At 40.2% G+C, this 20499-nt stretch overlaps 1 protein-coding gene across 5 annotated transcripts in view; it reads right to left on the bottom strand.

Moving 5' to 3' along the window:
- The window catches only part of LOC122563237 (neuron navigator 1), a 653551-nt gene that overhangs the window by 111707 nt on the left and 521345 nt on the right, over positions 1-20499 (bottom strand). For all 5 annotated transcript variants that reach the window (XM_087973627.1, XM_087973629.1, XM_087973628.1 and 2 more), the window contains one exon: positions 9487-10189. In XM_087973627.1, coding sequence (XP_087829753.1) covers positions 9487-10189 — 703 coding nt within the window. The remainder of the gene's footprint in view (positions 1-9486; positions 10190-20499) is intronic.

Here is a 20499-nt window from a genome sequence, read left to right as displayed (position 1 = left end):
AATAGATGATTATATAATCAGGCTATGCAACAAAATCAAACTTGGATAAGGATTTAATTGCCCAGATCTTCTGATTATTTGAAAATGATCAAATTGCTGCTCCCCTCAACCTTTCCCTCTTGTTGGCTCCAAGCCCAAGATCCCCAGAAAAGCAGAGCACATGTCTTGGAGAGATCAGTTGGAGTGTAATGTGAGGAAGACAGGAAACAAACCCAGGTGTTGCCCCCTGAGCTACATTCTCAAGCTCATCTTTGTTTTTTTGGTGCTGACATTAGAGCTTGAAATTGATATCCATGGAGGTGCCAGGTACACTCCATGGGAATGTCCTCCAGACTCTGGTAGACTAGGAAGAATGTGACATTCACATCAATTTAGTGACAGTGTTAGTATTCTACAGTTCAAGGATCCAGCTGATCTTCTCTTAATGTGCCTTCATCTGTGTGAGGTTCAGTGCAAGAATGGACAACCCCATTTAGAAATAGTTACCAACTATTTATAGTTTGGTTGCTGGCATCAAGGCTACCCCTGCTACAACTGGAAGCCAGAAGACCTGTTTGCTCCCATGTTCAACTTTTCTCCTCCTCCCAGAGGCCTCACAGCATTCACACTAACCACAATGCATCTCCCACACAAGAGGCACAATTTAGCTTTAAGTGGTAGCACTTGTGCGGTCAGTCAATACTGGGTTTAGAGTTGGCTGCATACAGATATCATATTGAGAGGCATCATGAAGAAGCGGTCCTTCCTGCACTTCATTTAACAGGCCAAGAGTTAGACGTGCGTTGTGGTCACTGTACCCAGTCTTCAGGGCTTAGCTGCTGATGTGTTAAGTCTTGTGGAAAGAAAATAGTTTTAAAAACTTTCCATTTTCTTGGGTAGTTTTTGGATTGCCTTTTGTGCTTACTTTCCATTTGTTTCCTATTTTCTCTTGTCCATTAACAAGCAAATCTTGGAGCAAGCCAATTTAACAGTTTAATTGTTTCCATACTTTATGTGTTCTTACTTGGATGTCTATGATGGAAACTGTGCCAAAGGAACACAAGGGAAAACTATAGTCCACAGGAAAATCAAGTATTATTCAAAGAACGTAACAGAATATGGGAATTTTCCTTTTGCATCATTTTAAATGACAAACTTACTATGCAAGAATTTTCATGCAAGAATTAGGCTGCACTGTATTAGATACTGTTGACGTTAATAAAAACACTGAATATTCATAATTTACAGCCTTGAATATTTTGAAACTCATATGCACCGTTTATTATTTAAAAAGTTAAATGTACTTCTACACAGAATGATCTTTCAATTTCAAATACCTATGACTTTAGTTTGAAACCATGAAAACACAGATTGGTGAGGGAAATGTGGTTTATGGACTTCTCAAAGATACCTTCCACAAAGTTTAACATAAGAAAGAAAACATAAAAAAGCAAAATTGAAGTCCTTAGGACAAAAGGGGAAGTGGCAGCATCAATACAAAATTGGATAAAAGATCGCAGTAGTGACTAATGGTGACAGTGTAGCTGGTACTTCCTGGGCCTAATATTCGGACCACAGTTTCTTTCAAGAGATATTAGTGACTATGCAGGGCATAATTTTCACATGTGCAGATGGTTCAAAATTTGGAAATGTAAGAAACAGTGAGGATTCTGAAACAAATTTCATCATGATGTAGACTAGTAAAATGAACAACACATGACACAGAATGAAATGGTATGCATTAGTAAAAATACTGAGTGGCAAAATAAGTGAAAATGGCACAGAATAAAAAGAGGTGAAGTGAACAAAGAAGCCTAGGAGTACAGTTCAAAGCTTTGAAGGTGGCAGGACAAGTTGAAAAGCAAAACAACAGCTTTGGCTTTACAAATAGTGACTTGGGAATTTCGTGCCCTTCCCCTGGCAAGTCTGGTTGCATGGGTGGCTTTTAACCAAGTGAATGTGTGTGTGTGTGTGTGTGTGTGTGTGTGTGTGTGTGTGTGTGTGTGTGTGTGTGTGTGTGTGTGAGAGAGAGAGAGAGAGAGAGAGAGAGAGAGAGAGAGAATGGAGTTGGGAGCCCAACCACTTTCCCACTCCTACCCTGATGAAGTCTGTGGTGGGAAAGCCTACTGTACTCCACAGCATTCCCACTCCACTGGCAATTGAGGTCCTCTTATGGGCAACTAATGAACAATTATTACTGAGGAGGAAAGGGTGAAGCACTTACCATGCGGGTGCCTGAATTACAAAGCCCGCACTGCAAGATCGAAGATCACAGCTTTGGAAAACACACCCTCAACCCCTGCTGCTGACCACCATTTCTCCTCGACACAATATCCCCAGCTCTCCTCCCATTACCTTCCACCAGTTCCTGGGGCGATAGCAAGCTGACCTTCCAATGGGTGTACTACCAATATCCGTCATTACCTCCCAGTGGCGCTGCCAAGCTACTGAAGAGCTGCCTACTGTTTGAAAGGCAGCTCTCAATAGGCAGGGCTTCCATCCTTAAGATGGAACTGCAATACCCTGCCCCATTAAAATGTCTGGTTAGCACTTATTGCAGAAGGCATTCCTGAAAAGCAACAACACAGGGAACACCTGAGGGAAAGTTTTCTTTCATCTGACCCAAGATTGAAAACTGACCTCAATATTCTAAGCCAAACACTTACTGCTAAGAAAGCATATATCCCAAGACTACATGCCCACACTTCCTTACTATTCCCATTTGCAGCTAAACAGAGGCTACACCATTATAGTTAATACATTAATCAGAAAATACTTCCTCTACTGTTCAGAGTTGATGTGCAATAAATGGTGCTGAGAAGAATTTCAGCCAAGTACATTAAGTGCTCATACTCTGTTCACACACTAATTTTATGCCAGAAATCCATTAATTTAAACTTCCAACCTCAACAGCATTATACAATTATTTCCATGAAAAATCCAATTCAATTAGGTCAATTAAGCTTTCAACAGCATGAAATGCATTATTAGCTCATAAATGTACATCCACATCACAGTCTGAAGTATATCGCATGGCACCAGAAGCGTACAATTAGAAGTTTAACTTCCAAACCACCACATTCATACACAATAAGGCTGTGTGGCCTAATGTTAGTGTCCCTACCTCTGGGCCAGAAGATCTAGATTCAAGCCTTGCCCGTCCGAAGTATTTCACAAATTATTTTTAATCAGTGTTTGGATATGTTATATTCATACATAATTGAAGTTAAATATCGTAAATTCAAAAATTATCTTCCTTAAAGTCACAAATTAAAATTTACAGTAGCATTCCAATGTAAATCATTTGATGCTGATAGATATCAGGGGGCAAAGTCTCCACTGGTTGGAGTCATATCTGGCACATAGGAAGATTGTTGGAAATCAGTAATCTCAGCTCCAATGCATCTCTGATGGAGTTCCTCAGGGTACTGCCCTAGGCCCGAATATCAGCAGTTGCTTCATCGATGATCTTCCCTCCATCAAAAGGTCAGAAGTGGAGATGTTCGTGAATGATTGCACAATGTCTGCAATTGGTCAACATCCAGCCTTGAGCTGACAAGTAAAAGTAACATTCATACAATGGGCATCCCTAATGAGAGACATTCGAACCACCAGCCCTTGACATTCAGTGGTGTTTACCATCACTGAATCTCCCGCTATCAACAATCTGGGGGTTACCATTGACCAGCAACTCAACTGAACTCACCACATAAATAAAGTGGCTACAACAACAGGCTAGAGGCTAGGAATACTGTGGCAAGTAACTCATCTCCTGACTCTCCAAAGCCTGTACAAGGTGCATATTCTGCACTTGCCTAGATGGGTGCAGCTCCAACAAACTTCAAGAGCTTGACACCATCCAGGACAAAGCTGCCCATTTGATTAGCACCACATCCACAAGCATTCACTCCTGCCACACTGACGCATACTTTCCTTCAGGACACTCGTCATTCTTACTTGGAAATATATCACAGTTCTTTCACTGGGTTCAAATCCTGGAATTCCCTTCCTAAAGGCCTTCTGGGTCAACCTACAGCATGCTCACTGCAGCAGTTCCAGAGGACAGACCAACGTCACTTTCTCAAAGGCAAGTAGGGATGGACAATGAATGCTAGCCAGCCAGCAACACCCACGTCCAATGAAAGAATTAAAAAAACAACAGATTTGGATTTTATAGATGCTCAAGAAAGTTACTCATGGTGATGCAATGTGAAAGTGGATTAATCTGGGACAGAAGTAACCCCAAGTATTTTTGACCTATGTGGAAGTATGCTCCCACTTTTCACTCCATAGAGATGTAACTTGTACAAAGTGCTTTGCACCATTTTGAGCAGTCTCTGCCAATATCTTAATTAATGAGTGGTTAGTCCTCTTAAAATTTGGAATACCTAGTGCGTGCATTGCACTATATTTCTACCCATTTCTGTATGAATATCAATCCAGATTCAACAAAGAGCATCAGCTTCCTGAACTTCCTGTACAACGTGCACTTCCTGTACAACGTGCATGCATTTGTTTCAATCAGCCAATCTTTGAAGTTTATCAGATTCCTACAGTGTGGAAACAGGCCATTGGCCCAACAAGTCCACACCGACCTGTTGAAGAGTAACCCACCATGGCCTATTCACTGACCCTATTACCCTTCATTTACCCCTGACCTACATGCCCCTGAACATTATGGGCAAATTAGCATGGCCAATTCATCTAATCTGCATATCTTTGGGTTGTAGGAGGAAACCCATGAAGACACAGGGAGAATGTGCAAACACCACATAGACAGTTGTCCGAGGCTGGAATCAAACCTGGATCCCTGGTGCTGTGAGGCAGCAGTGCTAACCACTGAGCCACCGTGCCACCCTTTCCAACTTGCAGATTGGTGCAAAATTTACACCAATAGTTCAGCTCAACCAGAAATCCATTCCCATTTTCATTTACCAGAAATAGATAAAGAGAGAACAAACTTCTCTTCATATGATCATATGGCACTTCAACTGTCAAACTGTCACCTTCCAATGTTTCTTCTTTATTATTCCATTCAGTGGGGCTGACCTTGTCTATTCTTTCTGAACAAATTTTGTCAAGAAATTTCAAGCAATACCTTTTCTTCCCACTGTCGCACCATTAGCTGTGAAGTCCTGAGGGTTTTGGCACTCTCCTCATCAATATCTATTGGATGCACCATGCCAAAAATGTCCAAAATAATTTCAGATTCTGCACATAGGTTGCAGGGCACCCAACTCCACCTCTCTCAATCTTTCCACTGCCTCAATTGTTAAGTTGTTTCCTTAATATTTCATCATGGAACAGCTGAACTTTCCTCCATTTAGCCATGGGAAGATTAAAGCTACAGTCATCAAAAACTCTAACTTTACCTCTACTTACATTAATTTTCCCAGCTGCTATCTCAAGTTGGATCAGTCTGCTCACAACTTCAAATGTCCTCAGTCTGAGTTTGTAAATCCACATTCTGTCCATCACAAAAACTACTCTAAGCATCTTGGCCCCCATCCCTACCTATCACTCAACCAGCTACTTTGGAAGCTATCATCTGTGCATTTCTTCTCTCCACACTCCTCTGTTCCAATTTTCCTTTGACCAGCCTTTGATCCTCAACTTCACCAAATGCAGCTTCTGCATAATGTAACAATATTGTCATATTCCATTTTGACATTTCAGACACCATTAAATTGGAGAGGTACTATGTTTTCCAATATAAATGCAGTTTCTTCTAAAGCTGAAGTCAAGGGGACATAAAATACTTTTACAATGCTGAAATTCAAGATAACTGGCATATTTCAGACAATCCACCATTACTGCCATAATAGGAGGATGGTGAAATTCAAATTGCCACCTTGCCTCATGCAATGGAATTAAAGCTGAGCAATTTCACTTCTTAAAATAGGAAAATAGAATGAATTAGACTAGTAAATGCTGGAAACTAAAAGCAAATCTAATGGGATGTGTGGAGAGAGAAAAAAAGTTAACTCCGAGTTCCAAAGATCACCAATCTGAACTTTTCGCTGCTTCTCTCTGCACATATCCTTCAAGTACTACAGAGTACATCCAGCTATTGCTGCTTTTACTTCAGTTTTTGCGTATATACAGGATTTCAGAGATGCAAGGGACACGAGAGGAAGAATTTAATTAAGTGCCTAGTTGCAACGACTGGGAATGTGCCTCCTATGAGTTCAATAGTAGCAGAAACAATCTATGATTTCTATGTTTACATGCACGAAGGAAATAAACTTAGAAGGGCACAGGAGAAGGTCAGGGGATTACCACTGACTGATTGAGTCCAAGGTATCTTTGTTTGACAAAGGTTCAAGGGGCTCCTACTGTGCTGTAATTAACTCGGAGACTGTTGTTAAGGCAGACTGTAGTGATGAAAACAGGTGGGGAAAAGTTTAAAGAAAAGTTGGTCTGATTTTCCTTAATTTTAATTAAATCTAAAAAATTGGGATCTCTTGCAGCATGGCATCATCCCTGTTTAATTTGGTCTGTGTTTCAAACTTATTTTAATTAAGCCCAAGTACTGTCGTTCAAATTGTTCTTTTTTTCACAAATAGAACTAAGTATACAAAATGACCATATTTTCTTTCTGTCAAGTGTCAAGTTTAAATCTCAGAGTTCAGTCTCTGGTGACATCATATTGAATAACTGGGTTCCTCAAAGATTTTGTACAGCATTGTATGCAAACGGGAATATATTTTATGGCTGATGCAGAATGCATTTGCCTGCTTTATTCCCAATGGTGCTTAACACTTCTTCAGCATAAGCGCCCAACCATATAACCTCTACTACTAGAGGACATGGACAACAGCTACGTGGGAATAGCATTAACCATACATTTGCATCAAAGACACAAACTACCCAGAACAGTTCATTATTTTGTCATTATTGCTGAATCAAAATCTTGAAAGTGCTTAACCATATTATGGGACCACTTTTACCAGAGTGCAATAATGCCTAAAGACCCACCAAGGACACCTGGGGATAGGTCACAAATGCTACAGTTAGTGTCAGTGACTCCCACATGACAAGAACAAAATTGGAAAATGTGAGATAGCAAAGATTTACATATGCTGAGCCTAGCACCATCTGGAAACCCAGTGTTTGGATAGATCATCATCACACTGTGTACTGGATTATTCAAAGTCAGAAGTCACATGTTACCAGTTATAGTCCAATAGGTTTATTTGAAATTACAAGCTTTCAGAGCGCTGCTCCTTCATCAGACCTCACCTAGACTATAACCTGGTGTTGTGCAACTTCTGACTTTGTCCACCCCAGTCCAGCACTGGTACCTCCACATCATAGATTATTCAATGTAGTGTCAACTTTAGCAGCTACATCTCAAACTGCCAGAGTGGCTCATTTGGTTCAGCAGTTCTTTATGGTAAATTCTCATGCAACATTTCTAGTATCATTTGGATCAGAGAAAAGCTCTCCACTGGTTGGAGTCATACATGGCACAAATGAAAATTGTTGAGTTTGTTGGAGGTCAGTCACTTCAGCTCCAGGACATCCTTCCAGGAGTCCCTCAGATTAATGCCTTGGCCTAACCATTGTTTCAATGATCTTTCCTTCAAGATCAGAAGTGGGGATGTTTGCTGCTGATAGTGTAATATTCAGCACCATTTGCAATTCCTCAGATACTGCGGCAGTCCACGCCCAAATACAGTAACACCCAGACTATATCCAGATTTAGGCTGAGAGATGGAAATTGATGTTCCTGCCGCACAACTTCTAGGCAATGACTGTTTCCATCAAAGACAAAACTAACCATCTTCCATTGACAGTCAATGAGTTTACCATTGCTGAATCTCCCACTACCAACATCCATTGAGCTGAAACTCAACTGAACTAGCCATGCAAGAAAAAGCAAAGTACTGTGGATGCTGGAAATCTGAACTGAAACTGCCAGAGCCATTCAAATACTGTGGCTACTACAGCATGTCAGATGCTATAAATCCTGCTACAAGTAAATCATCTCCTGACTCCACAAAGCCTGTCCACTATCTTCAAAGTACAATTCAGGAGTGTGATGGAATAATCCTCGCTTTCCTAGAGGAGTGCAGCTCCAACAATACTCAAGTAGCTTGATACCATCCAGGACAGGCAGCCCACGAAAGTGGCATTGCATTTTCAAAGCATCCACTTCCTCTACCACTGACATTCAGTAATAATAGTGTCAACCATCTACAAGATATAAAAATACTCCAAGGCTCCTTAGACAGAACTTTCCAACCCCAAAATTGCTATCATCTGGAAAGACAAGGGAAATAGATAAATAGGAATGCCACCACCAACAAGCTCCCCTCCTCTATAAAGCAATTCACCTCCATGACTTGGAAATATAATAGCTATTCTTTCAATGTTGCAGAGCCAGAACCCTGGGACACATCCCTAATGTCATACCGGGTCTATCTATACTAAATGAACTACAACAGTTCAAGGCAGCAGCTCACCACTATTTTTAATGGCAACTAGGGAAAGGCAATAAATACCGACCCAACCAGTTCTACCCACATTCCAAAAATTAATTTAAGTAACAATACAATTCTAAAACAGTACCACAGAGGAAATCTGCATTGTGCAAGGAAATGAAGAACCCCAGTGGTATATATGGACTAAAAAGCATGTGTTGAGGAACGCCACAATACGCTCAATTCACAATGATCACAAATAAATCTTAAATGATAAATGGTTTGCATCTCACCAACAATTTGCTCCACAAGTAATGAGCGTTCCCTTATTTTGTTCATGTAGCTAATATAGGTTTGCAGTGCCAAGTGTATTGGATCAGAAATGCCCTTATAATTTAAATCTGACCAAACTGAGACATTTAGAAAATGCTACATAGAAGAAAACATATTTAGACAATTACATCAGGCATGTAAAAATCTCGTGGTTCTATTATTAACAACAAATGATCACTGTCAGAAAATTGCATTGTTCTTTGTGCCCTTGATTGTTTGGTTGCCTGTACTAAACGATAGTGAATGCAAAGACGAGAATATTTTCAGTTTGTACTGTCTATATTTTAATGATACAGAAGTACTTGGACCTGCAATATACATAACTATCAATTAACTAATGGTTGGCTTGGTTGTTCACATGGCAGATCCTTCTGTGAGGTTTTGTTCCTTTTCTGCATTACAAAATGAAGTTGATTGGAAAATACAGAAAAACAATTTGTGCATGGGATTGGAGAAATCCTTACAAATTAGATAATAGTGAGCCATCAAGGTAGGTGCCATCTGAGACAAAACCAGAAACCAAGCAAAGAACAACAATGGGAATCAATCTGGTTTGAAGTAACTCAAAATTGTGTTCATCTTCCAGTATTTTAAGAACATGTAACAAAATGTTGAGGAAAATTATGATTGTGAATAATTAACCGAACTACAGGGATACTAAATACACTAAGTAAAGGCATGCAATATGTGAATTACATTACTAAACTTTTATTCCAATTACATAAATCTAAATATCCCTCCAGATTACCTTTGTGCCGTTGGAGAAGATATCTCTGAGAATTTGGAACTTTGCTGTCGCATTCCTTGCGGTTTACTGTGACTTTCTGGAGCTGGAGAGGCCTTTGTAGAACTTGATGTAGTTGTGCACTCAGAATCAGAAGCAACTGCCTTTGCTTTTGCCTTCTCCTTCTCACGATCAGTTTGATTCACTGGCACTGAATTTGCTCGCCCCATACCAATTTTTGAGGGTTCTTTCAGTCGGGAAACTGGGATGCTTCCATGCTTGCTGCTAATGAGGCTTGGGTCAATGTTGCTACTAACAGGCCTATTTACCCCTCCGCGACCAGTGACGCTAACAGAACTTGATTTGGCTGGACGTGGCAAGCTACGATATTGCACAGCTGTCCTCGCTCCTGATGACATAAAGCCATCGTGGTTTTGGGAAACATCAAGGCTGGTTTTCCTGGAGTTTGTTGGTTTCACAGGGATGCCTGTAGATTTCTGAGTTTTTGTTGTTGATGCCGTGTTTCCTCCAGATGTCATCACTGTTGCTGTGCCTGTAGTGGGCTTCTTGTAACCAAAAGATCCACCAGTAGAAGGTCTTGAAATGCCTGATGGAGGTTTGCGTGTTTCTCCAACTCTGTCTCGGCTAGCATCAGATGAAGATCTTTGCAAAGTTGTTCCTTTGAGAGCCAATTTTCCTTTGTCTTGTACTTTAGAATCAATTTTACCTGAAAACGCAAAAGAAAGAATGAAGGAGAAATAAATTAAATAAATACAGACAATATAATGATTTTCACTGCTAACACAAGATATTACATCTTGTTATCTACTGTTCAGGTTGGATTTAGAACTCCCTCACCAAAAGCTCACTAATTTACTAAGAGTTCTCAATGTTTTTTCTTATTGCACTTACCTGCTATTCTTATTTCAATATGCAGCTTTTTCTAAAAAGGAATTTCTTTTCCTTATTACAACAGCAATGGAAAAAATGCTTGCTTGCAATTGGTCAAATAATGTGCAAGGATCTATTGATTGTTCCTTATAGCGAGCAATTCTTCAAAATGGTTATTTTTATTAATCTTAAGTTATTTGTGGCACAGGTGCCACTGGTGAAGTTGCTTTTAGTCACTATTGCTGAAGGCAAGACCGCCGAAGATGTTGTAATACAACTGGGTCAAAGTTGTTTTCCAGCAACACATTTCCATCTCTGATCTCCAGCATCTGCAGACCTCACGTTCTCCTCAACTGGGTCAAAGTGTCAGGTATGTGAGCACAACTTCTAACCAGCCAGCATTGGCAATCAGTCACCCTACTGACGGCAATCAATCTGTTACCCCTTGACGGTTTGCACAGCTTTCAGGGATTATAGACTCAATTCCATCAAAATGTTCAAAAGCACTTTAAACATGAACTTTCCTAACTTGATCCACCTCTCACTGTGAAAATCCAGCATAGCGTATCTAAACAAATTTAACTGTCTGCTGCTCAGAGAGAGCCAGCATGAATTTGTAAATGGTCATGCCGAACAAACCTGACTGAACATTTGAAGAAATTTGAAGTAATAGATGGGGAAATGCCTATGGATGGCAATTGTATGGGTCTTCAAAGGCATTCCATTAAGACTTTCAAGAATTTGCTTGCTAAAATGAAAGTGTGTGGAATTTAAAGTAAATTATTGATTTGGTGAAGAATTGGCCAAATGACAGAAGACAGGGAAAACAGACAAGTAGACTAATTAGCAAATTGTGATTTGGAGTGTCCTTTATTGGAGTCTGAATTATTCACTGTACTTCTTAATGACTTAGATAATAGGATAGAGAGCCTCACATCCAAGTTTATCAATAACACAAACATAAAGGCATATAAGTGATGTAAATGAAAGCACAAGATATTACTGGATTAAGCAAAACAGTGGCAAATGGATTTTAAAAAGGATGACATAATGCATTTTGTACCTAAAAATAATACATCAGTACTTTCTAGTAGTGAACAGAAACATTGCATAACAATGCACATCATGAAGGCATATAATGAGATTAGAGCTGATGACTAAAAGCAAGGTCCAATGTTAAGGAAACTCTCAAAAGGAGGAAAGGTGAGTCAAGGTGTTTAAGGCTGTATCCCAGATCTTAGGGTCTAAACAGCTGGAGACACAATTACCAGTGGTGATGCAATTAAAATTAAGGGTGTTGAGATGCCAATATTAGAACAGCACAGATATCTCAGCCAGTGTAAAACTGGAGGAAGCTGCAGAGATAGGAAGTGGCCAAGTAATAGAGGGATTTTGAATAAAGGTTAAGATTTGTAAGATTGAGCACTGTTTAACAGGAAGGCAGTGTGAGTCAGTGAGCACAAGAGTGATGGATGAACAACTACAACTTCAAGAAAGGACACAGGCAGAATTGTAAGTGATGCCAGCTTTGTAGAAGGTAAATATGGAGAATCAGCCAGCAGCGTATTGAAATAGTCAGATCTGGAGGTAATAAGGGTACGAAGAGATTGAAATCAGAAGCCTTAGTGACTGTGGTTTTGTGGATGAAATCTCATTGCTGAGTCAGTCATGAAACTGAGCTGCAGCAGGTCAGCCCCAGATAGGAAGAGGAAATGGAGTATGTTATAGGGAATGAAGACAATATATTTGATCTTCCTAACATTTAACTGGAAGCAATTTTCTGCTCAGAGTACTTATACTGGATATGTAATCTGCCAATTTAAAGACAAAGATGGAATAAGAGAGTTGTCAGGAAGGTTGATCTGGAGAATCATAGAAGCATTCGGTATAGAAACAGGGCCTTCGACCCACCACATCAATGCCGACCAACTAACACCAAACTACACTAATGCCAGTTACATCCAGTTGGTTCATTGTCTTTGTTCTGGCATTTTAAGTACTCATCCAGATACTTCTGTGACACAATATTTTAAAACAGAACTCCCAAGAAGTCTTTGAAACACAATATAAATCAGGAAAAAAAATAGAAAAAGTTCTCAATTCATAAGAAAAAGATTTGCAGAAATTAGCCATAAGTTCTGCCAAACGAGTACAGGCAACCTGAAAGTGTTGTAGCCACAGAACTAGTGAGGACCAAGGAGCTTACTGAGTGCGCACAAACAAGTAACCTCCAAATATGCCATCACAGCTGCTGAATTTAACCTTCATATTTAGAAAGTCAATCTACAAGTAACATGCTTGCAATGATAATGGACTAGTCTTTTTAAGATGATGGGCTCCTACCCAAAATGTCGATTTTTCTACTCCTCTGATGCTGCCTAATCTGCTATGCTTTTCCAGTTCCACGCTAATCTTGACTGTAATCATCAGCATCTGCAGTCCTCACTTTCACCTGGTCTTTTTAAGTGTCTGTTATCTAAATCTAATTTTAGATGTATTTTAACACATGATAAAGTTATTAGATAAATATTAACCATCAGCCATAGTTACATAGTAAGCTAACCTTTGATTTGATTTAAAACTAAAAGTTTGCTATTTTAAAATTCAACTAAAGTAACTAAAATGCAGACCAAGTAAGCCCAGATATATTCACAGCTCACTGACCATGCCTGGTGTGGTCAATGCAATGTTATAAAGAGAATAGTACATATTCATGCATCTACAACTAAAGTAGTTTTAGACGGTATAGCCAAACTAATTAAAGACTCAGAAAGGTGTATGTCCATTGATATTAATAGGCACTGTGAATACACTTATGGATGTTGAGATCATATGTGGCTCAAATTGTAAGACACTGAAAAATTCTGCTTCAAGGGATCCTTCAACTCTACTTGGAACCAATCATATGAACAAGCTAAATCAATAGCACAGCAAAATTTGATTCATTTACTTTCTCAACCCCATTAATCAATCTAGATTAAAGTGTTACAATTAGAGCTATTTCCTTATTTAGCATGTGCGTAGCCACAGAAAAAACACCTTGTCAAAGGCTAGATGGAGTTCTTTAAGCTCACTCTAAAGTATAGACAGTTGATACCCTTGACAATGAGTTATGGTTTGGACTGTATCACTGCAGCTGCCTGGGTGGTTTTGGTGACCCCACTGATGTTGGGTGGCTTCACAGAAGCCTTTGGCCAGTATCAAAACACTTTTTAAAAAGGGCACTATAATGAGAAAGTGATTGTGTGCCAATGTCTTCTCCTGCCAATGAGGTCCTCAGCTGGAACTCCTTGGCACGTTTACCCATACACAATTGTTGGCTGGTGGAGAGAATCACTGAATAGAGTTGGAATAGGCCTTAGGTGGTTCTTCCCTAAGGAGAATGTTCCAGCTCAGGACTGGAAATCAGACACGGGTTTGAGTTGGTCTCAGGGCACCTGTGCATTGAGTTCAGTTGTAAATTGATAAGTTTGAGATGGGTACACTGGGGCACAGGATTTCACAGTTAGGCAAGTGATGGAAAGAGCAGAGGTCCTCTGGGTCTTGGCCTCTGATTCTGCTGCAGTACTGACCAGTTTCCTGAGGAGCTGTATCGTGTTTAATTTTTTTTCCTGCAGCTTTTACGAAGTGCTGGCTGTTTACAAGAGTTCTGACAAAAGGTGACACATAGATAAACAAGGTGGGGAATGTGCTTCCATCTCTGGTGATCCAGCAAATGTTCAATTGCCTCTTAGATCAAGCATTGAGAAAGTTTTAGGCAGTTTTACTGATGCTTGCTTTTAGGCACAGTACATTGGTCAGATTTGTAACATTGGTGTTTAGTGCATTGTCCAGGTCAGGGAAAGTATGTGCCTGCACACTATATCAAATGTTGTCCACATAGGTAAACCTTATAGACAGAGTTAGGGAAGGTCAGGATATTGATCAGTAGTTTGATGGACATTTTTCAGGCTTCGCCTGGTTTTGGGAAACCAATGACATTAGATGTGCAGTAGAACTTCGGCACTTCTCCCTCGCAAAGAATTCGGACAACCAGGTGTGGTCCTATGAGCTAAGATGTTTTAGGGACTTGGGAGGATGTTGTGATAACAGTGCCCAGTTTGGTGGCTGTACATTATCCAACTCCTGACTGGTGAAATTTCAGGATGTGATCTACAGCTGTGCTACCCACAAAAGGATCTCCACTTGCTCAATTAAATCTGTCTGCACAGCTTATGATTATAAACATGAAGTTACATGCCAAGATTTTTTATATAATTTGAATTCTTCATAATTAAGAAAAAAATCACTACCGCATTAATTTAATTCACTAAGAAACTCCATCTATGAAAAAAATATATAATTTTAACACTAATAGTTTGTTTCTGAAGACGTGAGTTGTGCCACTATTATATAGAGGTCATAATGCTGCAGATTTGTTTCCTAATCCAAACTGACTTGGGATTGCAAGTGTCCAACAAATGTGAGCTAATGGAGGGGAAAATGGATGAAGCCCACATTCTATGTCTTGCTTGATTCCCAATAATCTACTGTACATATATACTTGGGTGTCAAATAAATGCATGACTAAGTATGCATTTAGTAACTGTCATGACAGAGTAAGATTTAAACAATCACTGTATTGGTTCACCTAGAAAAAGACTGTTTAGGTAAGATACCAGTGTAAATTGTTAAGCTTCGATGGACTATAGAACAACATGAGTCACTGCCGACAGGCCCAAATACATTTGGAAGGAAAAGAAACCTCAGCATTATTCACTGGCCCAAAATTTTAACGATGTAAAATTAAAATAATTTGAAATTTGAACTGTGGATAAAGAATCCTGCATTAATTCTGCACTAGAGTATGAGAGAGCTGTTTATAACAAACATAATTTGGCTGAAGACATCAATAGGGTGATACCACACATTTGGAGGAATGGAATGTAATGGAAGGGATCCCATGATCTGCAAAACAAGATCGAAAATGTCTCAAGGGCAAAATGCTATTGTTCTGAAAACATAGACACAGGATCAAGATGGATAATTAAACTGTGCCTATTGCATCTAATGGAGACATACTGACTTTGTAATAATTTGCATGGTTGCTGCCTGCAACTGGTACTTAATGTTCTGGTGAGCAGCTGCACACATAGCATCACTTGCATTTAGCCTACACTTAAAAGGGAGAAGAGGGGAGTTACATTCTGATAGGAGCAGGTGTTGGTAATATTTATGGAAGAGTACAAGTGCAGGAATGAGAGTGCATTATGGGGCATCACCATTGTGGCAGAGGTGGGGGCAATGTCTTGCCATTGACGATATGTTCAACTATGTGCACTCAGGAGTTAGAGCACTGAATTCCAAAATGGCAATGCTGCCCTTAAGTCAGGATTGAGTATGGATACTCCATTTATTTTTCCTTAATTTGTTCATGGGATGATTTACTGCCCAAGGGACAGCTAAGAGTCAACCACATTGCTGTTGGCTTGAAGTCACATGCAGGCCTGATCAGGTAAGGAGGGAAGGGACATTAATGAATTAGATAAGCTCCCACCTTAGGTTAGCTTTTTATTCCAGAATGTTATTCAAATTAAATTTCAATATCTGCTATGGTAGGATCTGAACCCACATCCTTAGAACATTAGTCTGGGAATTTGGACTACTGGTACCACTACACTGCCACCTGCCCTGTGGTTGTTCCTGGTATCTGTTAACACCGTCAACAAAACTTTGTCCTATGCATCCTGCTCCAGGGGTATGTTAGCACTGGAAGCAGCAAACACATTTGAACGTGGAAAAAATTAATTTCCAGTCCTTGCCTCAGCCTAAACAAGAGGATTTATATTTCAGTCAGAGCCTTGTGCTTCTAACTCTAAAATGTAATTTAACCAATTAGCTTGTGAAATATAGCACGTGGGGCCATATGTTTTAGTATTTACTAATATAGTCATAACTTCCTCGTGTTTTACAAAATAAGGCTGAATGTGGCTGAAATCCAGTATCCACACTTAGTGTGCATCTTTTTCAGTTGTTAATTATGGATAAAATGGGGGCATCAGGTAGATATTAACATTTAGGATCTGAAAGGACGATGATCAATGTTTAGATTTTATGTTAATTTACTTCCTCTCAGGAGAAAATGAAAGCATTAGCAGTGCAAACTTCTGTGCTGTAAGTGTTACACGATTAACACCTAATTTTATGGTCAGCTGCACAATAGAGCATGTGTAATGACCACTGGCACAATACAGATATAAAACAATGGCAGCAGTCTGTTTCATGAATTAAGAAAATTAACAACCGAAGATTAAGTGGAAACATTGTGGGTGGCTAAAATAATTTTCATGAATTGAAATAGTTTCCAAGCAGTAATTTTCCTAATCGCCTTTAAATTCAGAACACATGGAACCTTGTGCAATCTGTGTAGCTAGCAGCTCCAAGCTTGAGCTAATGTCCATTCCAAAGAGATGGTAGCTTCAACACTGCAACTAGGTTACTCTTGCCTTCGAATACAACTAATGCACTACTGACATTGGCAGACTATGTCAATGTTAAAACTGAGTGAATGGCAATGAACAAATTCCACTTGACAGAATTATGTTTTGTTTGCAGTGAGACTGACCGGTATAAATCAAGATGTGGAGATGCTGGTGTTGGACTCAGGTGGACTAAGTCATTCCTGAAGAAGGGCCTGTGCCCGAAACGTCGAATCTCCTGTTCCCTGGATGCTGCCTGACCTGCTGTGCTGTTCCAGCAATAAAGTTTCAACTTTGATCTCCAGCATCTGCAGACCTCACTTTCTCCTGGACTAAGTCAGAACTCACACGACACCTGGTTATAGTCCAACAGGTTTATATGAAATCACAAGCTTTCGGAGCACTGCTCCTTCGTCAAGTGAAGTGGAGGGAAACACACAGGCACAGAATTTAAAGGCAGAGGGATCATTGCAAGATAATTCTAGGTAATCAAGAGTGTCAAATGGTAGTACACACAGTGTGAGTGGAGAATCGACAGGCTGAATAACAAGTCTTTACAGGTGATAAAAAGTGTCAAATAGTGAGAGGAAAGTGTCAACACTTGAATAGCAAGTGAAGGAATGGTGGCACCATCTTATCTTTAATTTTCTGTAATTATCTCTCTGCCTTAACTAATCAGATCATAGGTCATCCCTTCACTTGTCAATGGAGAAAATCTATCCTTGACCTTCGAGTTGCAAACATTCTCCCATTTCACACTCCTGTGATGACATTTAGAGAAAAAAAAGTGGTATGTTAAGTACACCGTTGGCATTTCAATATTGATGACTGGTTTAATACGATTTAATGCAGCTATCTAAACAAAGATACTTGATGAAAATCTGTAGTTTTAATCACTGCGAAAGCCCTTAAGGGCAAAAGAACAAAACCAACAATTAAGTTTGTTAATCTTAGATTTTTATGATTGATTTCAGATTTCTTTAATTGCTATTCAGTGAATTACTCATAGTTGGACCTCCAACAAGGAATGCCTTTTGAAAAGAAGCGTAAGCTAAAGAACCAATGTTACTGTCCTGTAGATCCTTTTCTGACCTGCACTATAGCTCCCTAAATGGGAATATAAATCAGTGACTTTACCATTACATGCAAATGACTGAACAAGTTATAACTAAAAATGTGGCCAACTGAGGTGTAACATTGCATCAAAACCCATGCAAATGATGATGGCTTAGATGGTTAAAAATGTTCCTCCAGTCATAAATTCATTACTACATGATGTATAGATTATATAAAGAGAAGCAACACCACTTGGTAAATCACAAGACAGTAATCCATTAAAGTATAAAACATTAGATTATTAACTATAAAATGAAGAAAGATGTTTATTTTATCTATAGCAGCTTTCTTCTGCAGATACTAAATAAAGGAAGCCAATTAGTCTGTTCTAACACATTTACCTTTATAATGCATTTGCCAATCAAACATTCTGTGAACTGACTGCACGAGGGCTCAATATTCCATACACAATTGGCTTGGATTTGATGAGAGCTCATTTTGGACTTGTGCTGCCTTTTCATAGACAGAATAACAGGATGCATGCTTGATGATGGACTAACATTCGATCACGACCAACATGCTTCGTTTATTGCCCCCAAGTAGACTTGGAAGAGTAATAGAATCACAGGCTTTACTGAACAAATATATAGTGATATCTAGAGGAACCTTGGTAACTTTAATGATACAAATCTAACTACTTGGGAAACATGTTGTTGTCAGCCCTTCCATGCCTCCCAGTAGGTTTTCCAAGTGGCAAATCTTCATTTTGTAAGGCAAGAAACTGAATAATAGTCATCTCATGTATTCAAATCAATAAGCATATCTTTGAATTTGGCTAAGTCATTCAACCATCCAGAGAATCCATTAAAAAAGAGATCGCTCTTGATTCCAACTGCAAAACATCTGATGTGTTTACTACAGCATGCTCCCTACTAAACTCTGTATGACAGGAACCATGAGCTAAAGATTAAGAGGAAAATAGTAAACTAAAGACCACTATTTGTCAATTTAAAATTAATAGAAGCCCCACATCCTTAGTTCACAACAGTATTATTGATTCATACAGACTAAGATGATGCACGATTATACTTCTATGTTGACTTAGCCAACTTCAAGGAGAAAGTGAGGACTGCAGATGCTGGAGATCAGAGCTGAAAATGTGTTGCTGGAAAAGCGCAGCAGGTCAGGCAGCATCCAAGGAGCAGAGGAATCGACCTTTCGGGCATGAGCCCTTCTTCAGCCAACTTCAAAGTTATGTTTATTGACTTGAATACATGACATGGCTTTTATTTGGTTTCTTGCCTTATAAAATGAAGATCGGCTACTTGGAAAACCTATTGGGAGGCAGGAGAGGGCTGGCAACATTTTTCCCAATTAGTATTTAGATTTGTATCAGTAAGATTATCAAGGTTACTCCAGATATCAAATCCATTGTTCAGTGAAACCTGTGATTCTACTTACTCTTCCAATACATTGTTAATTGCACCAGTAGTGTTCATTCCTTTCAAAACATTTAGAAATAGGATTTCTTCCTAACATTCACATTTATTCCAAACTCTCATTCTTCCCACAGTTCTTCATTTCAAGCTTCACTCTATTATATTTCATCTAAAATCCAAGAGCACGTTCATTTGAAGTCACTTACAGGAACTGGTTCTCACCCTGAACAACGTCTCTTTCCAATCCTCCCACTTCCTCCAAACGAAAGGAGTAGCCATGGGCACCTGCATGGGCCCCAGCTATGCCTGCCTCTTCATAGGATATGTGGAACAGTCCATCTTCCGCAACTACACTGGCCCCACCACCCACCTTTTCCTCCGCTACATCGATGACTGTATTGGCGCCGCCTCGTGCTCCCACGAGGAGGTTGAACAGTTCATCCACTTCACCAAAACCTTCCACCCCAACCTCAAATTCACCTGGACAGTCTCAGATTCCTCCCTCCCCTTCCTCGACCTTTCTATTTCTATCTCAGGCGACCAAATCAACACGAACATCTACTACAAACCGACCGACTCCCACAGCTACCTGGACTACACCTCCTCCCACCCTGCCCCCTGTAAAAACGCCATCCCATTCTCCCAATTCCTTCAACTCCGCCGCTTCTGCTCCCAGGAGGACCAGTTCCAAAAACGTACAACCCAGATGGCCTCCTTCTTCAAGGACCGCAATTTCCCCCCTGACGTGGTCGACGATGCCCTCCACCGCATCTCTTCCACTTCCCGCTCCCCCGCCCTTGAGCCCCGCTTCTCCAACCGCCACCAGGACAGAACCCCACTGGTCCTCACCTACCACCCCACCAATCTCCATGTACAGCGCATCATCCGCCGTCATTTCCGCCACCTCCAAACGGACCCCACCACCAAGGATATATTTCCCTCCCCTCCCCTATCAGCATTCTGTAAAGACCACTCCCTCCGTGACTCCCTCGTCAGATCCACACCCCCCACCAACCCAACCTCCACTCCCGGCACCTTCCCCTGCAACCGCAGGAGGTGCAAGACTTGCGCCCACAACTCCTCCCTCACCTCCCTCCAAGGCCCCAAAGGAAACTTCCATATCCGCCACAGATTCACCTGCACCTCCACATACATCATCTATTGCATCCTCTGCACCCGATGTGGCCTCCTCT

This window comes from Chiloscyllium plagiosum, unplaced genomic scaffold, assembly GCF_037043375.1.
Source record: "Chiloscyllium plagiosum isolate Xiang-an unplaced genomic scaffold, Cpla_swu_hap1 HiC_scaffold_26, whole genome shotgun sequence".
In the NCBI taxonomy this organism is placed as follows: Eukaryota; Metazoa; Chordata; class Chondrichthyes; order Orectolobiformes; family Hemiscylliidae; genus Chiloscyllium; species Chiloscyllium plagiosum.
This window is presented reverse-complemented; position numbering and strand designations above follow the sequence as displayed.